This window comes from Helicoverpa zea, chromosome 7 (assembly GCF_022581195.2).
Source record: "Helicoverpa zea isolate HzStark_Cry1AcR chromosome 7, ilHelZeax1.1, whole genome shotgun sequence".
Classification (NCBI taxonomy): Eukaryota; Metazoa; Arthropoda; class Insecta; order Lepidoptera; family Noctuidae; genus Helicoverpa; species Helicoverpa zea.
Window position 1 is genome coordinate 962,926 of NC_061458.1, and position 26,996 is coordinate 989,921.

Here is a 26,996-nt window from a genome sequence, read left to right on the forward strand (position 1 = left end):
CCGGAGTAGCGATAACGTGTAGGTAATGGTATCGTTCGCCCTTTCATAGGGCAGGCTTTGTCACTTCATGGTTACTGGCTGGTAACACTTGAATATCTACATAAAACCTTTTGAATGTAACCTTCGTTTGGAGAAAAAAGTATTCTAGAATTGTGTAGTCAAATACAAGCATAACTATTACTATATGGGAAGAAGGTCCAATTTTATTAGAGGTGGTTAGAATATGAGATAGTACTCAAAAATATATTGGTAGGGACACAATAACTTGAAATAAAATATTGAACCTTCAATATAATTGTAATACTAAAGATACTTTCCAAAATTATCACGACCAACCAGATCTTTATAAAACTACAGATTAATAAACTAACGGTTTCAATTTACTTGGATTGATTGATTTATTTTGAATTTATTTCTCAAAATTAAAAATGTCCAGCAACTTTTATTTTCACAAATGGAAAGACACTTTGAGAGACCTAGAAGAGCTAGTAGAAAATGATGTTTTTTATCAAGTAGGTAACTCAGGTGAACACAAAGATCTGTCATTTTGAAACTTGCTTTATCATCTGCCTGTCCTATTCCAAAATATTTTGAGGTCGACTTCCAGTCCTATCAGATGCAGCTGGGTACCAGAAACTTGCGTTACAATGATAATAATTTCATTTCAGGAAACAAAAGTTCATGATCAGAAGTTGCCTCAAGCAGTGCACAGATCGTCTTCGTTCCTGGGACAGTACATCATGATGTACAATCAAATGATTCAATGCTGTCAGCAGAACCTACAAGTACAAAAGACGGCGTGGTTGGATAGCATTTTGAATGCTGTAATTTTAAGGTTAAAAAAACAGTAGATACTTTAACAGCAAAATTCTTACTTCCTTCCATTACTAGTGTTATAAATTCAAAAGTATTCTATCTACATATATGGGAAGAATATAAGTACATGTACAGACTGTTCGCATGTTTTGTAGTTCAGTCACGGGTCAAGTATAAAAATCTTGCTTTACAGAATAATAGAACTTAAACAGCACTTAGAGAAGTTAGAAGGCAGTCGCTTCCAATTTCTTGGTTACGGCTTAATCGAAGTACATCACACAGTTTATGATATCGGAATGACTAAAATACCAAAACCGTTAACGCGACCAGCACATATACAGGCTAAACTTGAAGATATATTCGCAGTAGTTAAAGAAAAAAGGATGATGGCACAAATAGGTAAGATAGAAAACAAAACGTAAAAAGATAAAGGTACTTTACCTAAAGCACTAGAAAGAGAATTACGAAAGAAAATAAAAAAGACAAACAGAATTTGCAGTTATAGCAAAGGTAACTGGTTATTCTTTACTGATTTCAGAGGAAGAAGCGGCGGCGACTGTAGAGACAGAGAAACCAGTAGAGTGGTGGGATGCAGAGGCAAATGGGGAAACCACAAGCAATAAAGAACCAAGCAAAAAAGATAACATACCAGAGGCACTACAGATGACTAGAAAATATTTAGCTTTGATAATGGCACATGAGAAAACTAGGTTTCAAGATTTGTAGTTGATTATGCATTTGATTTGTTTAATGATGTAGATGAAGTAGTAGGTAAAAGCGGATGATTTTTTAACGATGATATTTCCGTCTTGATAATAAATATAATTTATTGCATCACACTGGTTCAAGAACCAATCAAATTCACCTAACTCATACACCTAACTCAGATTCTGATTTCTCATAGACAAGTAATAACATGGGATAAACATCGAAAGCTAACAAGAGAAATGTGGGAAAAAGACTTGATGGGAGAATTGAAACCAAAAGCTAGACCCGAAGTCAGAAAGAGAAGTGCTAATCTCATACATACAGTATTCAGGTAATTAAATTAAAAACTTAAAAGTAACAGACATTATCATAAAGCAAAGATTAAAGAAGGATTAATCGTTGATATTTACGACTTTTCAGAGTGTATTTCAAATTGAAAAGGGAACGCATAGAAAGATGCAAACGGGATGAATTGCTTGGATTGAATTTATGTGATGCTCCTATTTTTGGTGTCCAACAAGAACAAGCAGAAGAGGTAAAGTAAATAACATTACTTTATATGAAAATAACACTATAGTAAACTATATAAATGTTGGTACAAATATAAATCTACATTTACTAACAGGGACTTGCTTTCCCTTTCTTAACCAGATGTTAAAAAATCGCTCGAAGTTGTATCAAAAGTATGAAGAGAAACATCTAGAACATCGAAATAAACTAAAAGATGATTACATGAAAAATAAAAAAGCTATTGTATGTGAAGAATTGCGTGATCAAATCAGAGAATGGTTTATAGAATGGTAATTGAGGAAATTAATTTAAAATTGATAATTTTGTCTTCCATACAATTGTTAAGTTTTCTAAAATCGGCAAATCAAAATTCGATCAGATATTTACTTTCTAGGTTTGAATCTGTTCAGTTTTTCTACGACATACCTAAAGAAGGTTCTGTTGCTATCTTCAAAGGTGAAATTCCCGATCCTCTCGACTGGCTTAAAGAAAACACTGCTCTTGCACTGAAAAAAGAGGCTGACAAAAAGAAAAGTCCTCAGGATGTAAGTTACATGATTCGTAGAAAAGTAGTCAATTTCTTACCCATATAAATTGATATCAAAAGGGTATGTGTCTACTTATTACGAAATGATTAAATCAATGTCAGTCGTGAAATTACTATATTACTTCCTATTTGGTTTAACCACAGCTAAAATTTCAAAAACTGGAAGCAAAGAAACAGGCAATGCTACAGAAAAGAGAAGAACAAATGAATATGAAAGCAGAAGCGCTATTACTAAAGAAAATGATGAAAAACCCGACAATGCATCCAGGCTATACATACCCGCCTTCAAAATATACTGGTGACATCGTAAAGGTACAATACTACTGAATCGAAAACCCAAAAACAACTATATTCGCCATTTCTTTGACCACAGTACACCTGGGGAAAAAGAGATACATTTTATTGTATGATTAAATTGAAGTGTATGAAAATCATCTTATTTCAGGCTATAGACTATTATCACAAATCTTGGGATATGTTTGATGTATGGGAAACTATGGACGTAAAAGAAAAACATGTTGACATAATCAATTTAAATGATGCAATAATGCAAGTGCAGCTTGAGGTATTACCTGAAGTGGACGAAGAAATGAGGTACATAAATGCAAGAACATTATTTGAAACAGATTAATGCAACAGCATTAAAGTTTAATAACAATTTTAGGCAAGAACTTCGCAAACTAAAACAGGCTTTGAAAAATGACTACAAAACGAATGAAGAGGAAATGCCTGTTAATTTAACGAAGCGTCCTAAAAGAAAAAGAGTAAAGAAAGCGCCTAAATCAAAATTTGATGACAAAGTAGTCGACATGATTGAGGTTAACTGTTTATCCCACCAAAAACACTAAATGTAAAAATAAAGCCAATCCTCTACGCAATTCCTCCACCGTAAAAAGTTTTGAGATCGCATAGAAACCAAGTCCTGTTCAACTTTATTTGTAATAATAAATCAATATTTTGTGACTATATCAATAGTTTTGTTCACATTACAATAATATTGACTTGGCCATGAGCACAATAAACTACAAATGTAATACAGCATATCTTGGAGAGGTGAAAGTCAAACATGAAGTTTAATATCACAGAATTAAATACTTTTAGTTTATTCAATTGTTACTAAATGACCGACAGTCAGTATCATCCAACATCAATGAACTGCACATGTACTATGGCGCATGTTTAGTCCATGGTGATCTCAAATTCCAATCAGTCCATAATCAGTCCAATCGTAAAATCATGTCCATATAGAATTTATCAATTCAATGGTATTTACACATTATTTCAAGGAGCGACTTTTAACTTGTGCTCATGGCCAAGACAATATTATTGTAATGTGAACAAAACTATTGATATAGTCACAAAATATTGATTTATTATTACAAATAAAGTTGAACAGGACTTGGCTTCTATGCGATCTCAAAACTTTTTACGGTGGAGGAATTGCGTAGAGGATTGGCTTTATTTTTACATTTAGTGTTTTTGGTGGGATCTAATTTATTTTTTGTAGGTCTCTTTCTTCTCTAAGTATATAACAAATTAAATTAACTTACATGCAACTCACTAAATATGTACACTTAAATATCTTTTAGAATAAAAGAGATTTATTTCAGAAGTAGATGGCGCTATCACATGAAATTATTTGTTTTTTTTTTAAGTACTACTTATACTAAGCTATGTAACGATTTAGACCAGGACAACGCCATCTATCGAGCGAGCATGCAGTATTTATCGCACTGCATTAATATGAAAGATTTTATCATTATTCATTTCATTTTAACCTAGCTTTTTTATTCATATTTATGTATATTTAATACATAATAACAATATACCACACTACGTAACAATAAAACAAATAGTAACATTTTGTACATAATAAATAACACAGTTATCAATGCAGTCAAAATTCATACACAATGTTCTTGAAAAACCGCAAATATAATTTGTTTCCTATTTTTTTATTAAGTTTTAAGGTTTTTATAATTTTCCCTTTATATGTAGCTAATAACCTATCTTGGTGCCAAATTTGAAGGTTCTAAGTTTGCTAGAAGTACCTTAGACTTTTGATGATCGGTCAGTGAGTCAGTGACAAAATGGTGTAACTTTGATCGCTCATAACTCGTAAACTATTTATTTAAATGTCTTGTAATTTTGAGACTGAGCTTGTTCTAATACTTACTCTTGGTCATCGAAAACCTAAACTCCTAGCTTTGTTCACATGGAAGATACAGGGGGCTGAAATAGCCGCGAAACGCTTCGAGAAAAGATGGTACGGCCGTGCCCGCTTTGCTCGAGTCTTGGCTGGGGCACTGCCGTGCCCTCAGATATTTTATCTAAGAAGTGTTCTTGTAAAAACGAAATTAATGAAATAAATATTGGCAACAATCTTACGTATTTGATGAATGTGATAGAATACATAATACTTATTTCCTACAGAATCTCATAGAACAAGGTTTTATACTAGAATACCCTAAACAGAAACTGGAAGATTTTATAGGAGACCCCAACTTTGGAGGAGAGGATCTACGTGCACAAACTTTGTGAGTAATAAACCACTTAGAATTGTGAAAGATATGTTATAGGAAGATAGTATTATGTATGAGAATAATAGAAACGAGGAATCAATTGGTTATTGATTACTAGAAGACAGAAAACCATCTTTGAAGAAACCTGGACTTAAGAGGTCGTCAATCCGCCTAAAAAGCATGAAGGACAAGATGCCTGTGCTCTGTAGTGATAATCAAAACATTTAATGGAACATGTCTATTTTTCAGACCTGCATCACCATTTCACTTTGAAATACGGCAGTACTGGTGGGAGAGATGTCGCGACGTGTCTTGTGGCTTTCGCAGGATGTTGCTAGTTGGACCTGACTGCAGCGGAAGAACTAACCTGATCTATGCGCTTGCGTCTGTCAATGGTATGTACTATGTAGTCACAGATAAAGTAGGAATCGAAGTCATAGTCAAAGTGAAAGTTGAAATCAACGTTTTAAAAAATGTTTATGTCAAAGCAAAATTCCAACTTTGAGAGTGCACTTTCCACGAGCGATTACTCATTGATATGGCTTGCTATTTCTCCAGGAAAGCTACGGAAGAGAGTTAGCTAGTTAGTCAAAGTGCTAGACATAGTCGCAGTCAAAGCAAAGCTAAAACATTCTTTCGCAGACGCAGTGCTGTTTGAGTTAGACCCTCACAATGTGCAGGGAGGTTCACAATCGGCTCCATTTCTGAAACGTTTAGTAAAGATGGTGGTCACTTGTGCCAGAGCGTTGCAGCCTTCAGTGATACGTATCAAAAATGTTGAGAAACTGTTTTATTCTAAGGTCCATAATATGCTTATAATTACTTTGATTTGTGTCACTCAGAAGAATAAACTGGTCTTCTACGTTACGCACCATTTATTATTTTTTTTAGATACCACCAGAAGAAGCAGATATGAATCTGAAAATCATAAGGTCCTACTTTGTTACGAAGTTATTCAAAACTATCAATAAGGCTGACAACATTACTGTTATTGGTAAGGTTTTTGTCATCTGCCGTTTCCTAGACATTACTGTAGAATTTAAAACTAGAGTAACACTAGCTGAACAAGCGTGGTTTTAATTTAGTCTAAGTCAAACGATAGACAACCTATGCCCAGACCAAGGCAGAGTAAAACGGAGAGGTATTTAAACAACCCCAAAAGAGTATGGATACCACTATGGATACCACTGAGTGGGCGAAGACGAGATGCATAAATAACGAAATTCTATTGGTTACTAAAAATGTCTCACCTCTGCTCCGCGTTGGTGAAGTTTGCGTCTAAAGCAAGGATATGTATACTATTTTCCACAGCAACTTGCACAGAGCCATGGCTAGCGACAGCCAGCGCCCTTTTGAAGCAGTTTCCAGAAGTATTGCTCTTGCCTAACAATGGCTACTCTTTAGTAGTGCAGGTGCTCAAAGAATGGGTTTACAGGTCAGTTTCCCAAGGTATATATTTATTTAAAGGGTACAAAATTATCCAAAGGGTCTTCTAGAAAAAATAAGTTTTTGTATCTGTAGTGAGAAACGATCCAGGGCCTGTAGTAGTTTATATCCCAAAAATATCAAGCGTCAGGTCATTTTTACGTGAAGATGATCCCAAAACATTCCTATATATTAGAAAAGGTCTTAATCTTAATTCAACCTTCGATTTATTACAGGAATAAAGTGATTCCTGCAGACTTGAATGTGTCTAACTTAGCGCGTGTCCTACAAGGGTACAGTTTCGGATACTTACAAGATGCTCTGGATAAATTCATGTCGGCTGATAGGATCGTCAAGTTAGTATTATATTTAGTGAAAAAGGAAAAAAAAGAGAAGAGAAAGGTGGTGCCCTGATTTCAGATAAGCTATTTTAATTGGGCGCCGATGTCATATTGTCCCCTTGTTGAACGCAAAGGAAGTTGCAAGCATTGTCTAGGATCATAGCCGCTTTTATGAAATGTATATTTGATATTTTAATTTAAGTAGTCGTGGTGGACTAGTCGGCAAAGAACCAACCTCTCAAGTATGAGGGCGCGGGTTCGATTCCAGGTCAGGCAAGTACCAATGCAACTTTTCTAAGTTTGTATGCACTTTCTAAGTATATCTTCGACACCAATGACTGTGTTTCAGATAGCACGTTAAACTGTAGGTCCCGGCTGTCATTGAACATGCTTGGAAGTCGTTACGGGTAGTAGGAAGCCAGTAAGTCTGACACCAGTCTAACCAAGGGGTATTGGGTTGCCCGGGTAACTGGGTTGAGGAGGTCAGATAGGCTGTCGCTTCTTGTAAAGCACTGGTACTCAGCTGAATCCGGTTAGACTGGAAGCCGACCCCAACATAGCTGGGAAAAAGGCTCGGTGGATGATGTATTTGATATTTAAATTTTGAATGAACTGATTCTGATTTACAGAATAGCTGCTTATGGGCTTAGTCCAATGGAAGTGTACGATTATTTTTTGGAAGATACAACGCAGACCACAGTTGTAAGTATTAGACGTGAACTTTCAGTCAATCTACCTTCAATTATCAGCCTGTTTACTTCGACTATCAGCCTGATTATTTCGACAGGAGTACGACAAATACCTGGTCTGGTACAACGAGAAAACAGCTCAGGGTATAAAGGAGGTTAAACACTTGGAAGACCAGAGAGAGTTCAATGCTGCCTTCGAGAAATATGTCACCAAGAAGCAGAAGAAGAAGAAGGCTAAATCAGCCCCCAGCAGTGCGGCCTTTAAATAAAGGCTAGTTTCACTGGCCTTTAAATAAATTGAACGCAATTTGATTTATTTCTTTGCATTTCCCGTAGAATTAAAATAAAATAATAGTTCATCTGTGATGATGAGACGACTACGACGTAGCTCGTCTTGCGCTACGGCTATGCCTTCCTAAAATGTCGTAGCACTATACCAAATTGCAAAGAGTTTGGTTACACAGAATTGTTATGGGTTTGTTTGATACCACAAAAATAAACCAGGGCCATATTATTGTGATATGGAACACTTAAATGTAGGCCATATACCCAGCAATAATACCGATAGGAGGCTGTTGATAAAAATATGTATACTTACCAAAGATATTATCTCCCTCAATAGATAGCTTCCAAACCCCAAATACGCATTCAAAACACCATAAAAACCCATACAAACTCAAAACATTGATGACATAACGCCAAATTAAAAACATCACTAAGCTTGCAATTTGCCGTAAAATAAACACGATTTTTATTCTGCGTTGCAAAGATAAGAGGGAATTTCAAATAAAGGGGCTGGTGTCGATATAGAGGGCTGATGTTTATCTCGACATAACGTGTTGGCGAACGCTGACGAAGCGGATTTTATTTCTTTATTGCACAAAAATGCTAACTTTCACTGTAAGGGTAGGGTGACGACGGTTTTGTAGGATTTTTTGTGTTTAAGAAAAATAAAATGCTTCTTGTGAGGTCGTAGGTGGTATTTATTCAAATACATTTTCTAAATTGTGAGTGGTGTTCTTACTATCCAAGATTACCGATTAGATGGGTATGTTTCAAATGGATACATAGAATGATGCGGCAGGTGTGCGCTTCATTGGCGTTAAATAAGTGTTTTTGTCTCCTAATAAATTTGCTCATGGCCCAATAAGCATTTCAGAGCCTGGACTTTACAAACTATAAGTATGCTTATTCTGAGTTCTACTTAATTCTAATCATCATCATCATCATCAGCCTATCGCAGTCCACTGCTGGACATAGGCCTCTCCAAGTGCACGCCACTGAGATCGATTTTCGGCTTCTCGCATCCATCGCATCATCTTAATTCTAATGCTGTCTTATAAACTAATGAAATCATGGTCACTCTATTCTCCACCCTTTTAATATTCAGGCGGTGTATTTGGAATTAATTTCAGTCGTTTAAATATTTTCTGCGACCGCTCTGTGGCCAGTAATTATTGTTTGAACATCACTTCTAGTTAGCCAGTGTTTACTTTGATATTTTTGCACACTTGATACTTACCTACTAATATTGGTTTTGTATCGAAATTAGCTTCTAGGTTTAGCTTGGAAATAGTTAAATAGAGCGTGCAAAATAAAGGCTACATAATCTATTATTGGTATTTTTTGCAACTCCAATTTTTCTGAGGTCCCTAGACTATGTACGAATTCTAATAGAAAATTACGTAATGATTTTTAGCGACTACAATTTAATTCTTCAATATTTTTATTGTAGAGGTAATATTGCACAATTTTATTGTATGCAAGATAACATATTGCTAAGTAAAATATACCTTTTATATAGTTACGTAGATTTTAGAGTATGTTCAGTATAAATTGGGGTATGAGGTGTTTATAGATACTAAGCAATGAGACAACATAATAATGTTAATAAAATATTTATTAAGTCATGGAACACATAAATGAAAACAGTGAAGTCAGTCTTTTAGATTTCATTAGGCAAATATTTAAATGCTTACCTATATAATTTATATTAATCAGTCAGTCATATCACTAGGCATGTTATAATTATTAATACTGTTACATAATAGTTAAAATGTAATAAATAATGCCACTAACAAAAAGTTATCAAAGAAACAAAATACATTAAATACGTTATGAAAATGCATTAAAATTAATGAAAATTGCATTTTTATGTTTCAGCAGGTTTGATTTTTTTTAACACTGGAGAGTTAGTGAAACCGGTCTAGATATTTACGCCTGATGAAAAGGCTACCAAGGTCTTGGATATTTTTATTAAGAAGTACAAATAGTGAAGCTATGGACTGTGGAGACCTATTACAGCTGTTAGAACAGTCCTATTGATAAATAAGGGGAAAATATTCGGTTATTTTACAACAGTGGGCATATAAAGTCAGTTCACATAATATACAAGGATACAAAAAATACATAGTCTTGTGCTGTCGCGTATCATATCGTATCGCGGCTCAACGCAGCGTGAAGTCGCTTCACCCCCTTCTGCTAATATAGTAGACTAAATGTCATCGCGCCTTCAAGCCACGATTAGCCGCGATACGCTAACTGCGATATTGGACGAATAATTTCAGGTTAGACTTGTAGTAGCTCTGGAACTGTCTGATATGTGCTTATCTTATGAAGTTGCAGAACTTTTCAGTGCGAACTGACCTCTCTTTAAAGGTAATCCGGTCAAATAATAATATCTGGTCACCTTTCACAAACGGTCGGTTAGCCAAATGGTAAGGTATTTATTAGCTTATTTTAAGGGTGCTGACAAAACTGATAAACTACTCAGACCACAGCCAACAAGCATGCTCATCACACAAATGTTGACCGTACCGGGAATCGAACCCGGGACCATCACGGCACCATTGCATAGTGACCATTGCGCCAACGAGGTCGTCAAATATGTTAAAAGGCCATTAATGATGGTTGATGATGAAGTATATAATGTACTCCAGCGCGTTACTTTTCACTGCGAACTGACCACTATTTCTCTAAGATGGTTGAAGTTTTAGTATTGAAACTAGATTTATTCTTATTAAGGCGAGGAAGTGGTCAACAATAATTCCATAACCGGCACGCGCATCTAAGGCGCCAAAAGGGGTCGGAGCGTCTGAGCGGGGCGAGGATAACAATACGCGCGCTAGCTTATAACTAAAAGTCGTAAGCGACAAAATGGTTTTGTAATTTTAATATTTATATAATATTGGTTTTGTATCGAAATTAGCTTCTAGGTTTAGCTTGGAAATAGTTAAATAGAGCGTGCAAAATAAAGGCTACATAATCTATTATTGGTATTTTTTGCAACTCCAATTTTTCTGTTGTCCCTAGACTATGTACGAATTCTAATAGAAGATTACGTAATGATTTTTAGCGACTACAATTTAATTCTTCAATATTTTTACTGTAGAGGTAATATTGCACAATTTTATTGTATGCAAGATAACATATTGCTAAGTAAAATATACCTTTTAGTTACGTAGATTTTAGAGTATGTTCAGTATAAACTGGGGTATGAGGTGTTTATACAAAGCAATGAGACAACATAATAATGTTAATAAAATATTTATTAAGTCATGGAACACATAAATGAAAACAGTGAAGTCAGTCTTTTAGATTTCATTAGGCAAATATTTAAATGCTTACATAATTTATATTAATCAGTCAGAAATAATATCACTAGGCATTCAATAATTAATAATACTAGTACATATTTGTTAAAATGTAATAAATAATGCCACTAACAAAAGTTATCAAAGATACAAAAGACACAAAATACGTTATGAAAATGCATTAAAATGAATGAAAATTGCATTTTTATGTTTCAGCAGGTTTTTTTTAACATTGGAAAGTTAATGAAACCGGTCTAGATATTTACGCCTGATGAAAAGGCTACCAAGGTCTTGGATATTTTTATTAAGAAGTACAAATAGTGAAGCTATGGACTGTGGAGACCTATTACAGCTGTTAGAACAGTCCTATTGATAAATAAGGGGAAAATATTCGGTTATTTTACAACAGTGGGCATATAAAGTTAGTTCACATAATATACAAGGATACAAAAAATACATAGTCTTGTGCTGTCGCGTATCATATCGTATCGCGGCTCAACGCAGCGTGAAGTCGCTTCACCCCCTTCTGCTAATATAGTAGACTAAATGTCATCGCGCCTTCAAGCTACGATTAGCCGCGATACGATGCGGTACGCAAACTGCGATATTGGACGAATAATTTCAGGTTAGACTTGTAGTAGCTCTGGAACTGTCTGATATGTGCTTATCTTATGAAGTTGCAGAACTTTTCAGTGCGAACTGACCTCTCTTTAAAGGTAATCCGGTCAAATAATAATATCTGGTCACCTTTCACAAACGATCGGTTAGCCAAATGGTAAGGTATTTATTAGCTTGTTTTAAGGGTGCTGACACAACTGATAAACTACTCAGACCACAGCCAACAAGCATGCTCGTCACACATGTTGACCGTACCGGGAATGGAACCCGGGACCAACACGGCAGACCGGCATAGTGACCATTGCGCCAACGAGGTCGTCAAATATGTTAAAAGGCTATTAATGATGGTTGATGATGAAGAAGAATATAATGTACCCTAGCGCATTACTTTTCACTGCGAACTGACCACTATTTCTCTAAGATGGTTGAAGTTTTAGTATTGAAACTAGATTTATTCTAATTAATATTATAAATACGAATGTAACTCAGTCTGTGCTACACAAACACGTCATAACGACTGAACCGATTGAGAAGCAATTTGGTACAGGGTACAGAGATAGGTGGTACCCTCCCCTGGTGACGTAAATGGGCTACGTTTTATTCAGGTGACAGAAATAGTTCCTCGAGCTGGGAGTGCCACCGGAGGCGATAGCTAGCAGGTATGAAATAAATTAAGACAAATCTTATCAATCGTTTGTGTAATAAATCTACTCCATATATGTGAAATCTCAATGTAACAAAACACATAATATTCGAAAACATTTTGTCATGATCTTAACATATTTAAGCGTTCCACATTTGTTTCTACTGTATTTTTTTATAATTCAAGAGAACAGTAGTTTCATTATATTTTATGAACGCTCAAATATGTTATTCTTTACATTTTTTAATTCCAAACACATGCAAGTGTTTTGTTTTGAGAGTTTTATTTTTGATCACAATTTTATTATTCTGCTACTACTACCTATTTCCTGACGTTTCACACACGTCCCGAAAGAAATTCCTGTAATAGGGTAAAAAGTAGCCTACGTCCTTTCTCAGGCGGTAAAACTGCCAGCGTGTAGTGTTCACCCTACCGACCATAATGGCTTTTGTTGAGTGTTGCAATTTCAAGTGTATATTTTTGATTTACAGCCAAAAAAAGCCAAATTAAATTAATTGAAAACTTTTTTAGATGTACAAAGAGCGGGCCTGGGATACATTTCGTATTATCTCCTTTGATATATTGCCTTTATTACGCCGATAGAAATTTTATAATCAAACCGACTATATTATTAATAATGGTTGTATCAATTTATCGTGATAAATAATGAATGACATAATAAATAAATACTACAGTTTCAATACTCCCTCAGCGTCCTACACATAGCATTACATTTAGCAAACCGATGTGCCCTATTAGACTTAGCCATGCCTTCAATATCCAGGGTCTTGAGGTCAGGTCGCTGGTCAGCCCCGGCCCGGACTGCTGGTAAGTCCCCATGCTGCAGTACTCCGGCCTGAAGGTAGCCGAGGAGTTGTGGAGCATGCTCTTCGATCATCTTTTCGCGTTCTTTCGATACTTCCTCGCGCCTGCAAGTTTGTGTGAATATGTGTTGTAGATTAAGGGCTGTTTCCAATATTGTATCTAGCGGTAGTTTTATTCATAACTAGAGATAGGAATTTGAATTTTCTTGTATGGGGCTAATGTCAAAATTCTATGTCTATATAGTAAGCAAATCAGCAGGAAGACAAACTGTTGGTAATGACTGTAAGACATTAGATAGGCGTAGTAGGGAGGTTTCATGCTGCTCCTGCAATTTTTTTTAGACTTTTTCGCCCCTCTATGTGGGGAACTACATGCCATTAATTGTAACATTATTTCGTAGAGCTAGCTGGCTGTCATCCAACATCCTTGGCATTCCAGTAAGTCTGACAAACAGTCTTAAAAATTTTTGATAATTGTGTTGAGGAGGTCAGATAAACAGTTGAGCCTTACAAAAGATTCGGGAGATGATGATTTCGTAGGGCTGGCTTTAGCTATTTCGGTATTTCTAGCGAGGGTTATTCTTACCCCTCTTAGAAATTTCTAGACAGTGTAGGTAAATGTTGAAAAAAGTATTTAAAAGCACATACCACTTATTATCATACTCGAACACGTAGAGAGCCCGCCTCTCTTCCATCTGCTTGTCCTGTTTCCTGCGTTTATCATTGTCTTGTATCTGCCGCAGCAGTTCCTGTGAGTACAGTTTCCCTTTCTCTCTGCGCTTCTGATGTTCTTCACGTTCTTTAGCTAGGTCCGCTGCTATTTTATCTTCTGTCTAAAAATGTAGTAAATAAATCAATGAGTGTATATTACCTTGGTGTTGTCTATACCTACTTATTTCTATACAAACTTAAAAAAAAATTGATGAATTTCCCGCTATTAGTTGAAGCATCCACCTTAGGCTTAGCAAACAAATTATAGTTCGGCCATTCAGAGAATGCGTTCCTGACACGTCGCGATTGAACTGACGACGTAACTTTGCAATGGCGTTGCAGTTACGATAAAAATATTTTTGCTGGTTGTTTACCGTTTTAACAATTGAGGAGCATTAAAACAACATTATTATATCAATAATCAATGAATGTTATAATTTTGTGCCAAACTGAGTGTCAAATAACTTGGTAAACAATATTTTTCTAAATCTATACTGCGCTATTACAAGGTTATGTCAGCGGTTTATATTTTGTAGTGCTGTGCTAAAAATAACAGGCAAGTATCGTAATCTGTTCTTATACAGTTATAATATAAAATAATACGTTTTGATTTTCTTTTTAAGAATTGGAAAATAATGGACTATAAGACTTAATTATAACGTTTATGAAATATAAAAATAAAACTATGACCAAACCGCATTTTTATACTTAGATTAAAAATGGTAACCCCAAATGGCGTTATGGGCCGCCATTTTGTGACGCTAAAACAGTCGTCCGTTGTCGCTTCGTGCGCATAGACCACGTTTTTCAAGTGTTTTCGATCTGTTTTTATTTGATTACCCGGCTTTTGTTAGACCGAGATATCAGGATTGATTCTGTTATTGATAATAATATAATTATACATGTAGGCGAAGATGATGATGAAGACACCACCTCCTCAAGCAAATCGGAGTCTGATTAATATTCTGTTCGCATATTCAATTCAATGTACTTGTAACAAAGAATAAATAAAACAATTTTATTATATGAATATTACCTTTTTTTGGTTTCCACTTAAATAACTAAAATATAAAACAAATGATTCCGCCAATTTAAAACGAAAATAATCTTAAAATAATGCGGCGGTTCATTTTGAAGGAACGGTAACGAACTCAGTGTTATGTTGTGCCCATCACTAGTCGTGACTAACTGATAGGTGTCAGGAACGCATTCTCTGAACGGCCGAAGTATAATGAGTCCGTCTTTTAGAAGGTAACTATAAAATGGTCGACACGTATTTTCTTTTCTCTCAGAAACAAATAACAACGAAGATACAACACAATTTAATTTTATGTTATGTCATCTTTATTCTGTGTAAACAAAAATTTTACATCGACGTGACGTCACGACCTCTCAATCTTTGTTGCGTTACATCTTCGTAAATATGTTAAAATAAAAAATACGTGACCAATATTTTTTGCCAATCTAAAATGCAGACTAATTTTATAAACCAATATAAATAAACTACCTACCTCTTTTCTAAACTGTGCTTCTACCCTCCTTCGATCAATAACAGCTTGCTTCCTCTCCTCGATCTGTTCAGTCAGCGCCTCCTTGGTGCTGCGTCTCATGTGTTCGAGCTTCATCTTCTCGGCGACATCGTCTTGTAAGTTCTTCTCTAAGTACTCTTGTTCTTGAAGGAGTTTTATTATGTTTGTGCGTTCTTGGCGGGCAGCCTAGAAGAAATATGAAAATAAATATCTAAAAAAAATTGTCATGTATTGTCATCAGAACTCAGAGCGTGGGCAAAATTTCATCGTAATCGTAGACCGGGAAGTGGCTCAAATTAAGGTTCCAAGATTTTCTTACATATGTTACAGCCATAATGATTAAATAGATATTATTCATAATCACTGGTCATTTTGTACAATACCCAAATTGTCCTGACAATGTGATTAATTAATCACTTTAATTGGATATTATTCATAAGATGGTCAATGTTAGCCAAAGTAATAAATATGGTATAACCAACTTACTACTGACTAATTCTTAAAAAACGGTTTAAGTTATTCACCCCGGACCATGGCTTGCCCCAGGGCCGGGCTCGAGAGGTCAGCGTGTGGTCCGGGCCGCCGTATAGCCCGTATAGTGTCGCGAGCCACACCTCACAGAGGGACTGTTCGCGACCGACTATTATGGCGTGCCCTGCACTGGACTAACTGGCCTTTTTCAAATTATATTAAGGTCAGCTACCAGACACATAGTTAACATGAAATAATCATGCTTACCTACTTATTTTATTACATTATCCAAGTCTATGGAGATATTATATAAAATTGCTAGTTAATGTGATTAATTCTGTGTCAATTATCACTTTATCCAAATTGAGTAGATATTACAAATAATAGCTACATAATATATATAATATTCAGAGTTATTACTTTGACTGTAACACATACATTCTTTCAAGTGAAGCTAATATAAGCGTATATAAAGGGAATTAAATAATAAGGAGGAATCATGCTGCAAAATGTTAGGTTGGTAAAATCTTTACATGCAATAAAACAAAGTCTCCCGCCACGTCTGTCTGTCTATTCGCGATAAATTCAAAATAGACTGCACCGATTTCCAAGCAGTTTTAACCACTCAATAGAGTGGTTCTCGAAGAAAGTTTCAGTATATTATGTTGTAAAGATGCAACAAAACATTTATTACCTCGTCTGCTAATATTTTAGCCGACATCTTTTCATTAATTTCCTCCTTAAGCTTCATTTTGCGCTCTCTCTCCTGCACTCTGAAAATATATTAAGTTTGGCAATCACTGAATAACATTGACTAGCTTCTGCCAGCGGTAACACCCGCATCCCGTGGGAACTACTTCCCGTACCGGGATAAAAACTAGCCTATAGTCTTCCTTGATACATGGCGGCTATCTAACCCAGAATAGAATAAGACCAGTACTTCCTAAGATTAGCGTGTTCTAAAAAACTCTTCAGCTCAGCTTTATAATATTAGTCTAGATTTCCCATAAATAAAACGTCACTCACATAGCAAGGCTCCGATCGGACATCATTTTGTTCTGCTCCTCAATCTTCCGTTCCTCGATGATGACCATCTCCTTCTGTTTCTGCTTCCAAGCCTCCCGTGCTTGCATGAACGTTTTCATTTCATGACGCATCTGCACGGTTAAGTCGCGTTTTTGTTGAATCTCTCTGAAAAATAATTTTACAATGAAATCATCCTCCGAGCCTTTTTCCCAAACTATGTTGGGGTCGGCTTCCAGTCTAACCGGATGTAGCTGAGTACTAGTGCTTTACAAGGAGCGACTGCCCTGCCTGACCTCCTCAACCCAGTTACCGGGGCAACCCAATACCCCTTGGTTAGACTGGTGTCAGACTTACTGGCTTCTGACTACCCGTAACGACTGCCAAGGATGTTCTATGCCAGCCGGGACCTACAGTTTAACGTGCCATCCGAAACACAGTCATTGGTGTCTAAGATATACTTAGAAAGTACATACAAACTTAGAAAAGTTGCATTGGTACTTGCCTGACCTGGAATCGAACCCGCGCCCTCATACTCGAGAGGTTGGTTCTTTGCCCACTAGGCCACCACGACTCCCCACTAGGCCACCACGACTCACGACACGAATTTTACAATGAAATATGGAATCAATAATAAGAAGTAACATTCTTGCTGGCAAGTTAGAATATGAGTAGTGGTAGCATTGCTTATACAGGTGAATAAAATAAAAAGAGTTTTATCAGGTAGTAAAATAGGAAGACCACCTCTTTTCTTCAATTATCTTAAAGGGCTTTTAGTCAAAGTAAGAGTGCCATTAATCTACAAATGATATCAAATAATAAATAACAGTTTAATGTCTGCTTGGCCTTTTCGCAACCACATCCTACTTATACTCATCCTCTGAGCCTTTTTCCCAATCATGTTGGGGTCGGCTTCCAGTCTAACCGGATTCAGCTGAGTACCAGTGCTTTACAAGAAGCGACAGCCTATCTGACCTCCTCAACCCAGTTACCCGGGCAACCCGATACCCCTTGGTTAGACTGGTGTCAGACTTACTGGCTACTGACTACCCGTAACGACTGCCAAGGATTTTCAATGACAGCCGGGACCTACAGTTTAACGTGCCATCCGAAACACAGTCAATGGTGTCTAAGATATACTTAGAAAGTACATACAAACTTAGAAAAGTTGCATTGGTACTTGCCTGACCTGGGATCGAACCCGCGCCCTCATACTTGAGAGGTTGGTCCTTTACTCACTAGGCCACCACGACACTAAAGGCCACCACGACACTACACACACACCACATCCTACTTATACTATAAATGTGAAAGTTTGTGAGAATGTATGGATGTATGTTTGTTATTCAATCACGCCAAAACGGCTGGACCGATTTGATTGAAATTTGGTATGTATATAGGTGATACCCTGGATTAACACATAGGCTACTTTTTATCAACACACCACGCGGGCGAAGCCGCTGGCGGAAGCTAGTATAACATAATTATATAGTTTACTTTCCTTTTGAAATATTTTTAAGCCTAAAAGCAATCACCTAAAGCACTAAGAAGTGGTGAAAATTTTGGAGGTGCTGTCTTTTTGCAATTTTGATGTGAAAAAATGCTAAAAACGAGCCCAGTTTCAATACACTTTTTAACTTTAACTATCAACCTTATACACTCACCGTTTATCCTCATCAGACATAGTCCTAACAATATCCTCTAACATTTTCTTCTCAATCAACGAGTCTTCATACTGGCACTGCTTCTGCCGTTGCCTGTTGACCAACTGTTGCTGCAAGTCTTTGCAATATTGTGTTGTACGTTGCATCTTCTCTTTAGCCTCTTGATATTCAGCGTCTTTGTCGTCTGATAGTGCGTTTAGGAGTATGTTGTTGGAGCGCACGTCTTCTGCCTGAAATATTATATGAAGTATGTTGTTGAATTTGTATATGGTTGGCAAAAGAGCGACCTCCGGTGCTCCAATACTCTTGCCATTGAAAGAGCAATTGAGCTGAATCGGGGGTCAAAGGTGTTCGTACAATCTCTTGGAAGAAGCCACTTGACGAAGCTGACCACAACAAGTGGAGAAGTCGTTTCTTCGGTGCCGGCAGTCCTTTCGGAAGTGGAAAATTTCTATGGCCGGTTATACGCATCGCATGCATCTCGACCTGATCCCGGAAATGAGGATTCTAGAGCCACATTAACACACCATTTCACCGAAGACCTGCCAGAAGTCAGCAGTGGCGAAATCGAGATCGCTCTGAGACAGCTCAAAAATGGAAAAGCCCCTGGCGAGGATGGCATTACAACAGAGCTATTAAAAGCAGGAGGAAACCCCTTACTGGGGGAGCTCCAGAAGCTTTTTAATGCCGTCCTGTTTGAAGGGAGAACTCCAGAGGCGTGGAGTAGGAGTGTTGTCGTCCTGTTCTTCAAAAAGGGAGACAAAACCCAGCTGAAGAACTATCGACCCATTTCCCTCCTAAGCCACGTCTATAAGCTGTTCTCAAGAGTGATCACGAACCGACTTGAGCGAAGACTCGACGAATTCCAACCACCGGAGCAGGCTGGGTTTCGGAGCGGATACGGCACCATAGACCACATCCACACAGTGCGGCAGATTATACAGAAGACCGAAGAGTATAATCAGCCCCTGTGTCTAGCATTTGTGGACTATGAGAAGGCCTTTGACTCGGTTGAAATCTGGTCTGTTCTGGAGTCCCTGCAGCGTTGTCAAGTAGATTGGCGATACATCCAAGTGATGAGATGTCTCTACGAAGCCGCTACAATGTCCGTCCAAGTACAGAATCAGCAAACAAGGCCCATACCGTTGCATCGAGAAGTGAGACAAGGGGATGTTATTTCCCCGAAACTGTTCACTAATGCAATGGAGGATATGTTCAAGACGCTGAACTGGAAAGGACGCGGCATCAACATCAATGGCGAACACATGTCTCCCTTCCGATTTGCTGACGATATCGTCATCATGGCGGAAACGCTGCAGGACCTACAACAGATGCTGAACGACCTGGCTGAATCTTCTCTACGCATCGGCCTACGGATGAACTTGGACAAAACCAAGGTCATGTTCAATGAACATGTTCTACCGGAACCGATTGCGATACACGGCGCCGTTCTCGAAGTTGTTCGGAAATATCTATACCTCGGGCAGACATTGCAGTTAGGTAGAAACAACTTTGAGGACGAGGTGAATAGGAGAATTCAGTTGGGTTGGCTGCATTTGGGAAGTTACGTCGAGTCCTAACATCGTCGATCCCACAGTGCCTGAAGACAAAAGTCTTCAATCAGTGCGTCCTACCTGTCATGACTTACGGAGCCGAAACGTGGACACTGTCGGTACGGCTGGTTCACAAGTTTAAAGTCGCTCAGCGAGCTATGGAAAGGGCTATGCTCGGCATTTCTCTGAGGGATCGCATCAGAAATGAGGTAATCCGTCAGAGAACCAAGGTCATCGACATAGCCCACCGAAACAGCAAGCTGAAGTGGCAGTGGGCTGGCCATATTAGCCGAAGAACCGATAACCGTTGGGGTAAACGAGTTCTAGAGTGGAGACCACGCCTCGTACCTACGCAAACGTAGTGTAGGACGTCCTCAGGCACGGTGGAGTGATGACTTGCGCAAGACGGCTGGCAGGAGCTGGATGCGAGAAGCTGAAAATCGATCTCAGTGGCGTGCACTTGGAGAGGCCTATGTCCAGCAGTGGACTGCGATAGGCTGATGATGATGATGATGGCAAAAGACTTCTGAATATATTGTGGTAGAAAAGCAGAAAGATGGGGATATATTGTGATGTAGTGGTAAGTCTAATATAAGGAATGTACTCAATAATTAGAGGGCAGTATTAAAAGTATTATAGAACAATAAACATCTTTTCTTTAACAAGCTACTCCCATCCTTACAATAGTTCAGGAGGATATAATTTTGATGGTAGCATTTATCATTCCAATATAGAGGCTGTAAAGGCAGTGTGATAAGTCTGATATTGAGCTACTAATTAGGGCATCAAGTTGAATTTTATTTATTTATTTATAAAAGGTTTACCAACAGCTTCTGTGTAGAAGCCTAGAGTACAGTTTTTGTTATGATTAGAACTTACACAGTTGCCAGTGCATCTTATATTGAAATAACATAATATATTGTTAGTATTATTTTAAATTAAAAATTGTAATAGTTTTGTAAGTTTAAATTCATTTCCATTTTAGCAATCTCACTTCCTTTCATATAAGATGAGACCCAGTTACTGGTCAGGTACTAGAGATAAATAAAAACATCATACCTTTTCCTGCAGCCTCCTATACTCGTTATGAAGGATTTGCTGCTGTATATCCCTACAAACATAACCAGCTTGTAGTTTCTTCGCCAGCTCCTTTAGACTAGGGTCCCGTTCCCTCAGATAATGTCTGCGGAGCAACTGACAGACCTCTTCGCGCCGGACCTTGGCTATCTCTATGCCTAGTTTGGTTTCTCTCTCTGCTCTTGCATTGACTATGGCTGCATGATCTGTTCTCTAGAAATGAAGATGATATGTTGTGAAATATGGTTTTACAAAAATTTGAGCTACATTTATTTTAGTCCTAAAAGAAAATTAAACTAAGTTTAGCTGCATAAATATGGTCAGCTACACCTACCTTTATCCGCCTTAACCTGGGTGTAGACACACCTCAGGCTTTTGCCATAACATATAAGTACAAATATAGGTATGTATTGGACAAAAATATTATTTTTATATAGTACTTACAAAACCATGGACTAAAACCTACCTCCTGAAAATCCTTTTCCATCTCGGCCTCCCGCTGTATAAGGGCGAGGCAGCGGCCCATTCGGCCATCTTCCATCCGGCTGTTGAGCCATTGTATGTCCAAAGCGCGCTGGTACACATCCAGCTCCTTTTGACGAGCCTCAACAACCGCATTTCTCTGGAGTTCTGTTTTCGGTTCCTGAAACCACAATTTCATTAAAACATTCAGTGATGCGTAAAATTTAAATGCGAAAAAGGAAGTTTTACAACTACCATGATTTAATAGTAGAAAATACAATAATCACATAAAAGAAATAGGTATATTAGGTAAAAAATACCATTCTGATTCAAGTTCAACTTTCAACAGTTCAAATTTCGAAGCGAAGTTGAAATCAAAATGTCAAAAATGTCTTTGTTTGACATCCGTCAATTCGAAAATATTATCTTTCAAAAAAATAAGCTTTATAAAATACATTTTATAAAGCTTTCATAAATAAATAATATCGTCACAAAGGTTTTATTAATTTGAACAAAACGATAGCATTAATTTAATTAGTTTAATTTTGATCCGAAATAAATAACCAGAATGTCTCCTAGTCTTCTATTTAACATTATACTTGCCTGCCATCTATCGCTTCATAACAATTCTCTTTAGATTCAGACCGTATCATTTCGAAAAAAAATCTTTTGAATCCACCAGATGGCAGTGTAACAGATTGTTAGTAGGAATGATTTTCATAAAAAAAGCGAATATTATTAGCGTTTTAGTATTTTATAAAATTTTCAGACTATTGCAAACAGAATATGTTATCTGCCTGCAGTAGTTACTCGTCATGGTTAATAATATAAAGGTTCTGAAATTTTATATAAGCCGTAGCTAGCGCCATCTCGTGTTCTTTTTCTGAACTATCAACAGAAAGTGTTAATGCAAATGATTTACGACGAGGCGCTAGGGTGACAATTTTCTCTCATTCGCGGCAGTACAATACAGCGACAGCACGCATTTGGATTTTGACGTGTGACAGCAAACAGCTGCAGCCAGATTCGGTTGCAGGTTGATATTAGTGTATCGAAATAAAGACGTTTTGTAATGAAACAGTGATTGAAATGGCTGAAAGTAAAGGTGCGTTGATCGCGAAAACAGTGCAAAAACATGCTGGACGGGCGAAGGAAAAGGTATTTATTGTTTTATTCACCTTACGTGTAAAGAGTGATGTTAGTAGGTGATGGTGAATTTTTTATGTATTTAGTCGCTGATGTGACGTGAAAGTATGTTTTTGAGATGATCGGCGGCACGCCGGGGCAGGTTTCTTGTGACTAGGCCGTAAGACAACTTCCTTGTGCATCGAATTTCACCTGTTGCTTGTCTGATATGCGATCTAAGAAACACCTGTGTTTTTCCTTATATTTGTTTACGTACGTTATAAGTGCATACTCGTATCGTATTAAAGCAAACGGTATCGTCGCGGAGCTGCAGTTTTATCATTTCCAGGGCATTTAATTTTCTATTTATAGTCCGGAGCAGTTGTGATAATTTTGGATTGGAACAGTTAGTTGAATAGGATACGACAAGTTCAGTTTGAACTAGCGTGGCAGTCGATTGGTGCACATTAATTTAATAAGCCCATTTATTACACAAGACAGTTCTAGGGAATTGGGACCGTTTTAAAAATAACACGGTGGCTTGGGAGCGGATAGAGACAGCCGATCTGTCGGGCTGCTTTCGCAAAAATAATGTGGATATTTCAACTCATCTATTTTTATGTGGTCTGTCTCGCTGTGACTGTGGTTCTGTGAATTATAATTGTAACCATTGCCTAGACACAGTATTAGTTGTTAAATTAGTTTCTAATGGCTTAATATTTGACCCAGATTTTAATTGCAATGGTCCATACCTTAAATAGATTTTTTTATAAATATCTTATTATATTATCCAAACCTTAATCGGTAAATAATAGGTAAATTACAGTTTTTTCATTAAATATAAAGTTTTGGTTCTCAAACAAAATAAAAATGAAACTACTTTCATTTTGCCATTTGTGTTCCATAAACATTACCTAGTTACCTAGAAAAAAAACCAGATTAGCTTATACCATAGACATACAGAGTCGGTTATTGACCCAGTCTGGCAAATGGCCCAGCAGCATCATCAGCTATCTATGACATTATTGCCAGCAAGGAGTATTTACTAGACTACATTTTAACATCACACCAATCCTCCTTGTTTTTAATACTCCAGACTTTACAATATTTTCTTAGCATTGTGTCACAGTTAAGTACCAAGATGTGCAACTAAATTATGCATAGTATTAGAGAAATCCTACTGAATATTGCATGAATTTTGTATATTTTGAATGAAGATTAAAAACCTGATATTCAATGTCAAGTTCAGTAGTGCTTGAATAACAATATTAAATATTTTCCAGGTTCATTCACTTATTTTTTGTTTATCGTGCAAAATATACACATTGCAACATAAATTGCAAGTTTACTAGTTTCTTGTAGATTACCTGTCCTTAATAAAGGGACCCTTTAAAGCTCGGACAAGGTCACAATCATAAAACAAAAGTACATAAGGACATAATATTATGTACCACTCCTATCTGATGTTCGCATTCTACATATGTAGGTCACAGGCTTACCACAGCAGACACAAAACCTGATAACTCTTTATACGATTAATTACCATTTGAATGTCAATAAACAAGCTCAATCAGGGTAATTACTAATTAGTCATAGGCGCCGTAGCTAACTTACAAGTTCGTTGCACTCTCATTTTCTACCTTTAAACATAAATATACTATGCCTATAATGAGCGTGACTAATGGAAACCCCTAATGACGTCATTTGAATACTTAGAGGGTGAAACTGTCATAGCATTAATTTCGTCCCCGTAAGACACGCAAATGTTAAGACTTTTTTTTGCAAATGATGCCTCATCTGACTGTTTTGGTGTTTAACTTCCCATTAATACAAGCCCTTAACCTTGATAATACAAGCCCTATTAGGTTGGAAATCTGCTCTCGCAAAACAAGCTGACAGAATGAACAAAATCTTTCACTATACCTAACTGAATATTAATTATCTCGTAAACCTTAACAAGCCGGCAGGATGTCCGTGCGATGTCAACTGTAAATACTGCGATATTTCTTATGTAATCCACCACGTATATTCTTTGCCCTAGTAGATCAGCCATTCAAACCAGATCTTCATTTAGCAGCCTTCCCTAAACACAATATTTAGCTTGAAACAGAACTTACACAAAGTGCACTTGGATCTGACGACGATGTTCAAGTGCGCTCAAGTCACCGGTGCCCGTAAAGAGGAAGGTATCAAGTAGACAACTGAATGTTCTTCAGATGAGCATACTTGAGGCTTGAGCAGGCTATAATACGCAATACTTCGAGTGGTCATGTAGAACCAGATCCCAAAGTTGTAATGTTGATCAGGTATCATGGAAGTCACTAAGCCTGCAGAAGAAGAATCGAAGGAAATCCAAAAATGTTGTTCTAAGGTTACTTCAGTCGAAGATAACTCGTCCTTTCGATTTAATTGAGATTCTGATCTAGAACGACCCATTTCAAAGAATCGTAAAGAATTCAATTAATCCGCAGCGTCCCCAAAATATTCAGTGACCATTCAAACTTCGCCCTTCGATTTATCGATTATTTTCGTCCCAAATATTGCACGCCTGCCTTAACCACTTAACCGCTTTATTAGCCATTACGACTATAATATTCCTGATAATATAAACGCTAATTTACAAATTAACGGCGGAACAGCCACATAAAACGTGACCCAAAGGCATTCGGCAATCTGGACGTTTTACTATCAACCGGTTTTGTTCTGCCCTTTAATACATTCTTGGCGTCGGAAATATCAACGTGCGTTCATGTGGGCTCCATTTTTTGTTCCCAAGCTTTCTTTTGAAGACCACCCTTTTCAAAGAATTCCTATATTGAGCATGCATTTGGTCCGTCTAAATTAGCATACCTACTAGATGAAAAGGTACAGTGAATAATTGAGATAACACTATTAACATACATAGATAAATCCAATGAAATAGATAAAAGGTGGAACTAGGTGTCAATCATTTGAATCGTATTATGTCATTAACTCTTGTTATCCTATTTACCGGATCAGCACGCATATTCTACTTGACAACTGTTCGTCGTGATCCTGTAGTCGTTGGATCATTAGTTCTACTTATGCCCAAACTCCGTGTAAACCTGTAAATAACCGGCCTCAAATATTTCCCCCAGCTTTCTCTTTTTCGAAAACAAAAATCTGACCAACAAGAGTCCAAGATCTGCGCTATATTGGGTAAATCACCTGCCATGATAAAATGCAATTTATCTTAACACTTCCCGTTTTAATAAATGCTACAGTAATTAAACCTATCTATCACGTTACGCACGCTACAGAGATAACAGCTAATATTATGTCAGATTTATATAATCTAGCGGAAATTTCCAACTCTCCGGTAAAAATAAACCCGATCTCCGATGGTTACCAATCTGAGCATTCCGAAGGTTGGGCCCTAAATGTAAGCTAAATAAAGACATTGTACTGTACTGGCTTCCACGCAACAATTACACAATTTCAATAGCAATTGAAGCCGATTTCATTGGATCAACAATGAGGAAGATGAATCCTGTTTTATTTTGATGTTTCAAAGTTACATGAGGATAAAAAAGCTAAATCAGATATTATTATTTTAATGTGTGGTGTGTCACACTTACAGAAAAAAAGGAAAAGAAAATGCTGCGTGAACTTACGAAAAATATACTAGAACTTTAGAACTAGAAAGCAAATGCATTGAAAGAAACCAATAACGATCTAGGCACGTTTGTAGACTGATGTGTATAGGAGTGTAGAGTAATAGTAATTACAGATACACTCCTATACACATCAGACTACAAACTTTTTGTCGAAAGAGAGCAAAAAGGAAACTAGGCACTCTATCACGGGCACAATGGATTCGAAATTGTCAATCTTTATGTTATGCCAGACCGTTATACAGAAATGTGGTTAGCGGCAATAGATTGGGTGGCTCTGGGATATTCGCAATTTATTACCAGAGTGATCAATCACGTGAACTTCACGTCTCTGACCCCTGGTGAGAACTGAGTAGCTTTGGGTATGATTTCATCTAATTAATCGACTGTCAGTGCCTTAGAAACACGTTTGGGAGCGTCAGATTGTTCTAAATCTTAAATATCTGAAGTTAGAATAGCTTTAGAGAATCTCCTTCAACAGTGACTAATTACTTGCATGACTATAAAAGT

At 37.1% G+C, this 26,996-nt stretch overlaps 3 protein-coding genes across 6 annotated transcripts in view; 2 read left to right on the plus strand and 1 right to left on the minus strand.

Moving 5' to 3' along the window:
• The first annotated feature begins 612 nt into the window (after positions 1-612).
• Positions 613-7,827, plus strand: LOC124632015 (dynein regulatory complex protein 11-like). Its single transcript, XM_047166668.1, has 18 exons — positions 613-835; positions 1,010-1,215; positions 1,355-1,538; positions 1,700-1,855; positions 1,945-2,059; positions 2,445-2,579; positions 2,726-2,893; positions 3,027-3,175; positions 3,246-3,411; positions 4,958-5,118; positions 5,353-5,498; positions 5,746-5,903; positions 5,995-6,176; positions 6,227-6,244; positions 6,317-6,538; positions 6,765-6,884; positions 7,499-7,571; positions 7,657-7,827. Exons 1-18 carry the CDS (start codon positions 648-650, stop codon positions 7,825-7,827), a joined length of 2,718 nt encoding a protein of 905 aa, XP_047022624.1. The 5' UTR covers positions 613-647.
• A 3,261-nt stretch (positions 7,828-11,088) lies between these two features.
• On the minus strand, positions 11,089-22,116 carry LOC124632074 (meiosis-specific nuclear structural protein 1-like). 2 transcript variants are annotated; one of them, XM_047166734.1, is made up of 9 exons: positions 22,047-22,116; positions 21,731-21,907; positions 21,247-21,477; positions 18,635-18,864; positions 16,974-17,138; positions 16,642-16,720; positions 15,459-15,662; positions 13,885-14,069; positions 11,089-13,341 (listed from the first exon to the last, which is right to left on the minus strand). In XM_047166734.1, the coding sequence occupies exons 1-9, from the start codon at positions 22,047-22,049 to the stop codon at positions 13,110-13,112; spliced, it is 1,506 nt and encodes a 501-aa protein (XP_047022690.1). In that variant the 5' UTR covers positions 22,050-22,116; the 3' UTR covers positions 11,089-13,109. The 2 variants fall into 2 exon arrangements, with proteins under 2 accessions (XP_047022690.1, XP_047022689.1); XM_047166733.1 differs by having other exon boundaries at positions 21,979-22,104.
• A 557-nt stretch (positions 22,117-22,673) lies between these two features.
• Positions 22,674-26,996, plus strand: part of LOC124631800 (myc box-dependent-interacting protein 1) — a 42,002-nt gene continuing 37,679 nt past the window's right edge. For all 3 annotated transcript variants that reach the window (XM_047166407.1, XM_047166408.1, XM_047166409.1), the window contains exon 1: positions 22,674-22,884. In XM_047166407.1, the coding sequence (XP_047022363.1) occupies positions 22,816-22,884 (69 nt within the window). In that variant the 5' untranslated portion in view covers positions 22,674-22,815. The remainder of the gene's footprint in view (positions 22,885-26,996) is intronic.